This window comes from Ptychodera flava, chromosome 4 (assembly GCF_041260155.1).
Source record: "Ptychodera flava strain L36383 chromosome 4, AS_Pfla_20210202, whole genome shotgun sequence".
NCBI classification, from domain to species: Eukaryota; Metazoa; Hemichordata; class Enteropneusta; family Ptychoderidae; genus Ptychodera; species Ptychodera flava.
Window position 1 is genome coordinate 23159836 of NC_091931.1, and position 11818 is coordinate 23171653.

At 36.7% G+C, this 11818-nt stretch overlaps 1 protein-coding gene across 1 annotated transcript in view; it reads right to left on the bottom strand.

Moving 5' to 3' along the window:
* Positions 1-1061: 1061 nt before the first annotated feature.
* The window catches only part of LOC139131213 (uncharacterized), a 17314-nt gene continuing 6557 nt past the window's right edge, over positions 1062-11818 (bottom strand). The window contains exons 2-3 of the mRNA XM_070697185.1: positions 11654-11757; positions 1062-3956 (exon numbers count right to left, since the gene is read on the bottom strand). Of these exons, the coding sequence (XP_070553286.1) occupies positions 3738-3956; positions 11654-11757 (323 nt within the window). The 3' untranslated portion in view covers positions 1062-3737. The remainder of the gene's footprint in view (positions 3957-11653; positions 11758-11818) is intronic.

Here is an 11818-nt window from a genome sequence, read left to right on the forward strand (position 1 = left end):
ACACATATGGTCTGTGTTGACAATATATTTTTCAAAATGATCATTTCGGCCTGATTTTCGGAGTAAAAAAATGTACACTCGCTATATACTCAAAAAAAATTATCGGAAAATGCATAAATGTTTCGGGGACAGATATTCAGACTCTCAAATTTGTAACATTTTCTCTTTTGACCTAGCAGTTGTGCGGGCTCGTTTTAAAACTCTCGATGCAAGAAAAATTCTCACCGTCTTAGATTTTCGAAAATCGAAAAAATTATTTTTTTTCGTAGAGTAAACACAAGGATGGCGGCCATTTTGAATTTCAACTATCGGTGAATGTTACGTAATCTGTTTGTCTGGAACAAAACTTTGCACGGTGATTCTTGATTTTTATTCTTGATTTGGTGAGAGAAAGATTGAAAGTTTCCTCGATGAAAGTTTGAGCAAAGGTTTAAATCTTTCACTTTGGAGGCCCTTACTACCGTAATAAGTATTCGTGAGTACATTTGTAACCATGAAGAACTACCCTCATATAAGTGCGAACAATACCCGTCTTTGTCTCCCACGTAGTAGATTTGGGAAGCTTGTTTAGGGAAAATCAAAACCAATCGAATTTTAACAGAAAATACAAACATGACCACCAAAGTTAGATTAACTGTTTAAAATGAACTGCCCGACTGATACAAACGATTCTGAAGCATGTTCCAGTCGGTAAGCCGATGAATAAATCTGGAGTCGGTAAAAAAGGAAATCAATTTAATATCGTAGAGATTTTTAAGGGCATTGCCCTTGGACAGCTCTTCTGGGGCAAACAATGATGACAAAATTCAAGGAGAATTTCCTCGAATCAACGGCACAGCTGACTACGGTTGATAGATTTCAAATCACAAAGATTCTATAAGACATATATGTAGCTGCTGAGAAATACAAAAGAAGGATTATATGCGACGATGAATACTTTCAACAATGACAATGCTCAAAAGTGACGTGCTTCGCATGTGATAATTCACTTCGACAAAAGAGGAAACGCCAGTGTCCTTAAAACCATATAAAGTCGTTGCAAAGACGCCGAGTCCATTATTGGCACATTTAAATCGTTTGTGTTCATCTTTATTTCAAATAATACACCAACAGATACTTTTGCAATAGCATATCGTTACTTCAACAGCTATATAATTGGACGCCTTCTAAGTATTTTACATTGTAAGAATTCGTATTTCTTTGTGTTTTTTTTTGTTTTGTTGTTTTTTGCGTTACGTGAATGGATGTTCTTCTATTGACTTGTAATTGACATTGACTCATTACTCTTTTTGAATATGACCTTCGCCATATTCTTTACAAACTGCATACAGGATGCAATGGTGTCAATGACGAAAAATAAGAATCAAATACTGAGAAATCGTTAAAGTATATTACAAAATACAATGACAGGCGTTATTCTTCAAATCTACGCCGTTCTTTGGGCTACGTCTTTGTAATGTGTACAGACATAAAACAGTGACAACACGGTCACATGTCAGCTATATAAGATCACATTGCTAAATAAATTGAAGTGCATGTATGTACTGATGTCATTGCATATTTTTTCTTACGCCAACTTTGATCGAAATTTAATCGGGTATGGCTACGCAATTAATCTTGATAAGAAAATACCGAAAGAAAAAGGCATCCTGGCTACCTTATTGGAATCTTATCCTGCAAAGACATGCAGATTCAGAAATCACTGCTCAGCATGAATTCCTATTCACGTAAAAAGGACGTCTTTTCATGCTTTATTTTCGTGAAAAACGTATAGTTTGACAAACTCCATGGTCACGCCAGTCACAGACATTGTATCTTATCTGTTTCGTCAATTCCCTGAATAGATCTATTCACAAGATTTATTGAAATCCAATTATTTATTCTAGAAATATCAAACCAACAGACAGACAAGCATTTTTCTCCTGTTTGTGATTGGAGTCGGAAAAATAGATTAGTCAACTACAATACGTCGCCAACATCATATCGTTAGAGTACATACCATAAATTGACCCCAACAGTACATCTTGTGATGTTCAATGACGTTTACACTCTCGGAACCCATCCTCACGTCCTTTCATAAACGATCGTGATTTTTGTCTCGATCTAAATTTGCCATTGCGGGGCACAATTTATTTTATCAGCACGTGCCTTATTTGTCTGTCTTCACTTGGTGATACTATAGTTTCGAGCACATTTAATTGGATGCCTTACAAACGACTTGCATGCAGAGCTAATCGGGGGAACCCGATTATGCTGTCACGAGGACAAAATACATCCTATTACATGTAATAGTAATATGAAAATGAAAACACGCACCTCCCTTGTAAAGGCCTCTGAACATAAAGTTTAAGAATACAGAAGCAACAAGTGACTGTATCCATGTCTTACACTGAAATCTCGCCAAAGATTAGGTAAAGTCAAACCAACCCCATCATGTATCCTGTGTTATGCTTGTTATGTATTATCACTATATGCACATCAATGAATACTTGATCCAAGGAAAGGCCACCGAGAAGAGTTAAACTTCATTTTCTTGCGTTTCGTTCTGAAAAAATGTATTTTTTTATCCTAAAAGTGGTAGGCACCTCGAGATTGAAAGATCTAAACTATACTCAAACTTTCCTCAACGAAACTTCCAAGCCATTTATCAACGAAGCAAAGTTTGCCAAACAAATTAGCAAACATTCAACAATATTTGAAATTCGAAATAGCCACCATTCATTTAGTAAAATCCCCTAAGAATAGGAAACTAAGAAACATATACAGGAACATTCATTGAATCAATAATAAACCACACCTAGCGACTTTATACTACGAGACTTTGACCAGTTCACTACATATGAGTGCGAACAATAGCGAGTACTAGTGAATATATACGGAGTGAAATGGTCAAAGCGAGCGGTATGCCCATTGCTGAGGTGGTTTACTGTTATTATATCTCTAAAATATATTGATGTTCTGGTGTAAAACGTCAATAAGGGAATTTTTCGTCGAGCTGAGAGTTCGCGCACGCTCAAACCGTGCTATATCGCGAATATTGCATGGCTATTTTCACGTCTCGACCAGATCGATATAATAGTGTGATATAAAACCTGATATTCAAACAGTGATATGGTCAATCTTAATCGACGGATTCTGTAGATTCTTGTCTCAAGAGTCACACTAGTCAAAAGTGTTACACAAAGTAAACAGTTTCTGTGGACGCTCAAAGCTACATTTATAACTAATGGCATTGCAATCATGTCTCGAGTACACCAGCGGATTAAAATCGTCTGGTGGACTCGCTTTGCACTTTGCAAAACTTACTTGAATCTTTGGTTAACACTGAAATGATCATGTATCAGGGGCATTTGGAAACTGGATAGCATCACTCATCAACGCCTGTTAATGAATACTCATTGTGGCGCCATCACACGACAGGGGTAGATAACATTTAGGACAATAATGTGAGAAGTCATTTCAAAATTGAGTTTTGTTTTACTCTTTATATCCAAAAATGAAGCTACAGCATTGAATCTGCTATCCCGAAACACAACTCGAATCGAGAAAGTCTTGCAGGCAGACATCCAAGATGCCAGTGTCGATTGAAAAAAATGCGTATAATATGTATTAATATTATATCAACTGCTGGTAAAGATAAAATCAATTCCAAAGAACGTTTTTAAAGTCATGAAGTCGACAAGAAAGATTACACCACTCGATATAGAAGGCTCGAACGCTGCGTAGGCTTGCAATCGTTACAAGTCAAACTTGCTCCTCAGTTTACAGATGTCCATAGCCTCCTTTTGAACCACGAACTGTGCCTCCAAATCATTGGGTCGAACTCTATCCGCCCTCACCACGTTGCCGTTGGACCGCACTCCCAGGAAATGACCCCGATGGGTGAACGATTCAAAATAGCAGTAACCAGCGTCACTCTGTCTTACGATCAGCTCGCTCTCTTTCCCGCCATGACCCTAAATTGTGGACGCAAAGGGAAAATCAAGCGCGTTAATAGTACACAATGGCATAGTATTGGTATCGATTGTATGGACCGGGGGATAAATTAGAATATTGCTGTTGTTGAGGGCAGTATTTATCAATAGTAATAAAGTTGGGATTGCCTTAAAGTAATGGCAGGCACTCTCCGAGAAATGCATTTGACCCTAGCCTTATATTTCAATATACTAACTTATTTTTCATGTTATATGAGTATTGATTTAGTAGGTGTCATATTCCAGAGGTAACGAATGCGTTGATCTTTGAAAATAGTGTACAGCATCTCATGCGTTATCATCGCCACAGCTATACAATAACTTACAAAAAATCGAATCTTTTAACACCTGTGCGCCAGGTTAATATAGTGTTAAAGTCTGATTGATTCGGATACATGCGCTATGTTGATGCATGGTTTGGGGATATTGGGAGCCAGGGTTCGCAAAAAAGGCAACCATACCCAGGACTCAAATCATAAAGTATTGGGCACGTCGCATTTGCGTACACGGGCTCCACAGCATGTGGAGGTGTCGCCATCAGAAAACCAATCGCAACAACTTAGCTCCTTTCCTGAACCTCTCATTTTGTTTCCAAGGTTGGGGTTTAGACGAGTTGTTTGGGCTGTGATGTCTTCGCTTAGTGTGTAGCTGCCGTACATGTACTTTGTCAGTTCAAATGCGATCTAGACTTTACTGGATTAAATAGAAAATGGTTCTGTAAAGACGGTTGGTTAAGTGGTACTGACAAACACACTTGCATACGAAAAATTCGAATGCCTAGCTAACTTCCCATCTCACGGCATTTTGTGAATACCGTTTTAGCATAAGTGTAAGTCATCACGCATTGCACAGTAAGTGAGCTACCCACAATCCTCCATGATCTGTACACACGGAGATCACTCACTGAACTGAAGCGAATTTCTTCTGTACAGAGAACAACTCGGTCCATATTTCAAAATTCTGGCAACATAGTTCTGATCACCATAATTTTCTGATTTCTCACTGTGAATAATGAGAAGATCAACCCTTTTTCCGCGGAGGAGATAGCAATTTTGTAATTTGTCGACATAAATTTTGACAGCCATACACAATATTTTCAAGGAAACTAAGGGAATAAGTTGCATCTGTGTTGGCAAAAGAAAGGGTATTGATTTTTTTTACTGTTCGTAACAAAGGAAATTTGCATGTCTGACAGGTGGTATGATGAGACCATCTTAGTTGCTGATAACTTTATCTTGACAAGTGTGCAATTTTTAGCACCTCCAAACATCAACTTCTCACTCAATTTCTCTTGAATTTTAAACATAATCAATAATTTTCGAACATAGTCTTATCAAATAATCCTGAACTTGAATTGTAAGTTAAAAATTGTTAAGAAACTGATAAAATTGAAAAAGCCTTTAGCAAAAAATGTCTGAGTGAACTAATCACGGGAATGTGGGTAGCCTCACTTACTGTGCATTGTCGGTCATATGCAGGAGAAACACTCAAAATTCAATAGGTTCCATGACCTCAGTCACGCTCCAATCTAAAGTCTTTGAGTTAGGTCAAGTAAACGATATCTGTAGTCGCGCGATTCATTTCTAGTATAGATTTTTCTGTCGGTAAAAGTAGATTTCTATAGAGATCTCTTGTAAATGCTTCGTGATTACTCCTTGCAAGATATCCTTGCTTGAAAACAACGTATTTCCTGCTCAGGATATGGCCTTACCGGCACGATACTGTGCATTACTGTATCGCTCAGAATCAGCAGCAAGAGACGCTGAAGAATTCAAGCTATTGTCACGGTAACTGTTGGTCAAATTTCTTTTTTATGTTGTTTATGAACTTGTCAACTTCTGAAACATCCGTTTTGCGATAATTGGGTGCTTGAACATCACTTACGCATGAGTAATTATTAAAGAAATGGGCGTTGGTCAAAGACATTATTTAAAAAGAGAAAACATCGTGCGGAACAAGCGAAGACGAAAAAATTTCAACAACCGGACCTGAAATGACAAATATCCGTGAACTCTACCTACGGCTGTGCCTCTCATTGATTCATGGAGTGGGGGCGGGGGGGGGGGGGCATGAGAAATTACAAGACCGTATAGTGCACCCTTATCAATTCCCTAAATGCACGCATGCTTTTCATAAAAAATGATCGTATGTACCTCATTGTACATTTCGTATCGACCGCATAATGCCCTCACTAGCAATTTTCGAAGTCTTTGCAAGCACTGTTACAAATATCGACGAAAACGAAAAACGCTTATTTCCGATGATCAGATACAACGAGATGTCTGTTTTAAAGTGCTAACGTCGGTGTTGAGATGGTTGATGCCATTCAGAGTTGGTCCATTGACAGTTACTACAACATAGCTGCTTGATACGGTGCCCTCCGTCTATTTTTGTGATCAGACCTTTTATCTCAGGAGATAGACATCATCATAATAATTATTTCTTTATAAAGCGCCAATATCCACAATAATGTGATCAAAAACGCTGATTAAATTTAACACATCACAAAAAGCAATGAAACCAGAAAAATCTGAAAAAACATTAAAACCTGGGGCTAAAAAGCAGATTAAAAAGGAAAGTTTTCACATTGGTTTTACATTGGGAGAATATTTATTAGAAAACTGTTCCAGAGTACGGGAGTTGCTTTTAACTTAACGAACGATCTCCATATTTCTTTGTGTTCGATCGCATCGGACAAAGTCTAGACTGATCAGCTGACCTCAAGTTACGACTATAGGAACATAGAGTAAGATCATCTTTGAAAGATAACTGGGAGCAAACCCATAAATGCACTAAAAGGTCTTGACAAACATCTCAGAAACAATTCGCCGTGTCACTGGTAACCAATGCAGCTGCAACAGAACTCAGGCCGGAGTGATATGAAGAGAGATTTTTGAACAAGTTACAATGCTTGAAGCTACATGATTTGAACACGTTGAGTCTGAATAATTCGGAAGTCCGTACAACAGAGAGTTACAGAAATCGATACGAGATGTGATAAAGGGATGGACAAGTCGTTCTGCGGCAGATCTTGATGAATATTTTCGAATACGTGCAATGCGTCGTAGATGAAAGATTGCTGTACGGCAGATCTCTCCAACACGAGGTCTTAGTGTGAGACGAGAGTCAAAGATGGCACTCAGGCTTTTAGCCTGATTAAATAACAAGAATTTTAGCAACCCCCCAACACGAATTTCTTTAATATATCTACCTGGTGGATTATCCGAGGAGAAATTAGAAAATTGGTAGACATTCAGAATCTGACATCTGAAATGCAATTTTCAAAATTTGAAATCATTTTGGTGGCATTATCGCTGGTGAAAGACATATACAATGTTGAATCATCAGCTTAAAAAACTATAAAGACATCCATGACTGGCAAATATACAGGCTGTGAGAAGTATAAACATTTGGAAAGAATTGGACATAATCCCTGAGGAACCCCAGTATCAGATGGATGAAATGATGATTTGATGGAGTTTACAAGTCTTAGAACACATTAACTTCAATTGGAGATATTTGACCCGAACAACTTTCAATGCACAACCAGAAAGACCAAATTGGTACCATAAACGATCTCATAGGATAGTGTGGTTGACAGTAAAGAATGCAGCAGAAGGGTCAAGTAAAACCAAGAAAACACCAGATTTATTGTCATGGGAAAGCATGATGTCATTTGTTACCTTTAATAAGAGGAGTTTCAGTTCTGAGTCCTGGCTTGTAAGCAGACACATTCGTTCATATTATAAATGGCTGACAATGTAGGTAGTTAATCTGTCAGCGACAATACGTTTAAGAATATTCCGCAACACGTTTGAGATGGGTCGAAAATTTTTGAGAGTTTCCCGATTCAGAGGTGTTTTTTAAACACACCACGACATCAAAGCCTGCGCATGAGGTATTTTCTTTTGAATAGAAATGGAACGAAGTTCAGGGCCGTACATCCTTGCATAGCTTGTTGCAACTACCGCACGCTGTTAAATTGCAGTAAAAACAACTGCACTAGATCTGAACACTCGGTCACGGTGACATTGATTTTGTGACATTTTGCGGATCGCCAAGAAGATGTTCCGAGTCCACGCTACGCTGTGGTACAATTCAACACTATCTTAGGGGACGCATTTGCATATATTCACCGTTAAAGGCATCCCTAGACCAGCGCTGATTCCTGCCATACGGCGAATGCGGTCTGATTATCTTCGGATATGCCTGATCATCGGCCGATATGGAAAAAAATCATTAAATGTGCAATTGGTAAAAGGTATTGTTCACTTCTTTTACATCATCAGCTTATATCATAGCACATTTCATCATTTTGGGGAAACTCCTTAACTTCCAGTGGAAAGTTTCTCATTGGGAAAGCAATTTACTAATTGGAAACTATTATTATTATTAAAGTTTCTTAAGAAACGCACTCCACATACGTCACAGTGCGCTGTACGGAACACACAAAAATATGCAAATTTACAAAAAAACTTGATGCAAGTATCAGGGATAAGAAAGCACCACACGAACAGTCCTAAGATGGAGAAAATGATTCGCAAAGTAAAAACAAATCACTGATAATACAGATTAAAAAGATAGGTTTTCACACTAAAATAAACTGATTCAAAGATTACCTCATTAGTGTTACACCATTGTATCTGTAATACCCATAGCAAGTTTCGTCGAGTTTGGTCGAGTCAACTCAGATATACGTACAACTAATTAGGAAAGTTTGTTAGACATTGCAACGAGTAATGTCATCGTCATAAAACTGCCACGCCATACGTTTCTATGATTGACGTTTGTAACGAGATTCATGAGATACCAAGATGAGTTCGTTTTGAGAATATCTGGTTTCAGAACAAACAGTTATTCGAATCCTACATAGGTAAATCTTTCAAGCTCCAAAATAATTGTTGCGTTAAGACAATCGGATAGAGCTGTGCGATTTATATATGTATATATATATATATATATATATATATATATATATATATATATATATATATATACATACATACATACATACATACATACATACATACATACATACATACATACATACATACATACATACATACATACATACATACATACATACATACATACATACATACATACATACATACATACATACATACATACATACGGAAAGTCCCAATCATGCAAATGAGAGTGAAGATCTAAGAAAAATTTAGTTCTGTCTGTCTGATGATTGCAGGGAAGAATGAAACATAAGTAACATATTACTTTGTACTTGAAGTGAATGTCAGAGAGAGAGAGAGAGAGAGAGAGAGAGAGAGAGAAGAGAGAGAGAGAGAGAGAGAGAGAGAGAGAGAGAGAGAGAGAGAGCGAGAGAGAGAGAGAGAGAGAGAGAGAGAGAGAGAGAGATACAAGTATACAGATGTCCTCATGGGAAATGAGTCCAGCGCTTGATGCCAAAAGCAGAGTGTTGTAAATAATACAAAATACAAGTTTCATGCATTCGTCAATCCTGTTATGCCTATCTGAGGATTGCAGGATTGAAACTTGTGTGACAGATAACATTACTTATATATATATATATATATATATATATATATATATATATATATATATATATATATATATATATATATATATATATATATATATATATATATATATATATATATATATATATGTATATGGTATTTATTCAGTAGTGTAGGCCACCGCGCGGCCTTTTTCACAAAACGTGAAAAATACATACAAGTGAATGCATGTGTGGGGCTTATACATAGTTGCACAATCTCATTAAGCAGACAACTTTGGAGTGAGGTCTCCCTCAATCTAAAACTAAAAATAAATACTTCGACAGATTTACTAGGGTGTGAGGATTATGGGAGTTAATTAATCTTTTAAAGTTTAGTTGTGTAGGGGTTTTATAGTAACGTTCAGGTATAAATTGTTTGCGTAAATTACAGTACAAGGGGCATATTAGACAAAAATGTAATTCAGTTTCAACTTGGTTCAATACACATAGCATACATAGTCTATTTGCCCTAGGTAACTTTTGGATTCGTCCACTTTCAATATTCAAACTATGATTGGATATTCGAAATTTACACAGTGCTCTCCTAAATACATCCACAGTGACATCGTTGAGATATTTTTCAACAATTAAATCACTTTTAAACAAGCGATAAGTGTCTAGTTTTGAATAAGTTTCCAGGTTCGTTCTCCATTGTTGAACGCCTATATCAAGTGTTCTCTGTTTGAATTCAGACAAAAAGAAAGTCTCATTGCCTACTGTCTGCATGTTCGAAATTATACCAAAACCATATGAAAATATGAGATCTTTGACTTTTTTGGCCCAGCAATTAAATCCTTTCTCTGCCATCTCAAACTGGTAATCATAGCATTGCTTAATGTACCTGTTATTTTCTACATGTAACAATTTTAACCAGTATTTGATAATGCGAGGAAATCTGTATAACATTACTTTTTATATGTATGTATATACATATAATATAACATATACATATAATATAGGTTTTATGCATATGTGCACATAACATATGTTATATGGATATACAGATATTAAGTAATGGTATAATATATACTCTGTATATATATATATATATATATATATATATATATATATATATATATATATATATATATATTACTTAATATATGTACATACATATTACAATATGTTGTATGCATAATGTACCATATAATTAATCAAACGTGTTTAGTTATTAAATGAGCACTGCAAGTTTCGTATAAATACTTCAATATTAAATCTTTCATCGAATGACACTCATCTAGTGTTTATTATAGTACGACTGAATGGCGGAGACATGCGGTAATTCCATTTCCTATACGAAAAAAACCACAAGTCATTCTATACTTATCTAGAGATCGGCTGACTTTTGCCAAATATCAACATTGTGCAACTGCGATGTGTCCTCTGTTGCACTCAGATGGCATTTAGTGCACAGATGTGAAGGATGGAAAGCTTAAGACGACAGATATAACCGTTAGTGATTTAAATAAGCAAGCAGACTCTAAAGAAACCCCCCGATCCATGTACAAAATATGTTTGACATTAATTTGATCTGATCAGCTGACATAAGGAGAATAAAGATTGAAATCACGACCCAATATATTCGATCCCTTCTGTATGTGTTGTATACGCAAGCAATAAGTAATCTAAACAGTAAACGAAGGATGCTGATTGCGCGGCAAAATCTGGCTAGAGCCTGTGTCACTTTGTATCCGCAGCACATACCGTTGATTTTGCCAGTACACAAAACCAGTCTTTTTTAAAATGACAGAAACAAAATCGCGACGGAACCTTCATTCCGCTCTGCGCAGTTTCCTGCGCAGGGACCTTGTCAGCGATGACTCAAAAAGCATGTTGATTAAGGAAGGGGACGTATGTAAAAACAATACTTAAAACAACCTTGTAAGATACACTCACTCTAAAAAGGCCAAATATAATACGTGTGTTTTCCATTCATTCGACGTCGGAGTAATTTCCCACAATTAAGAAGGCAAGAAGATAGAAAATTACTCTATCATTGCCTTTTACATGAAGATAATTCCATTAAATTATATTATCGATCCTTAAAGAGTTTTCCCAAAAGTAAACTAGGTTCGCCGAATTTGGATCACAGCCTGTCAGAGACGACCAACGCAATGAGGAGATTCTGAAGAATACTTACCTTTCCCACAAATCTGTGATCGTTTATCGTGAGAAATTGCTGAGTATTCGAAGTGCTTCGAAGCATCACGACAGATGGCTTCACAAACAACATTTTGAAATGGCCTGAAATAAGATTGAAAACAAGTATGTTTCAGTGCCGAAACATATGTCCATTAAATCATTT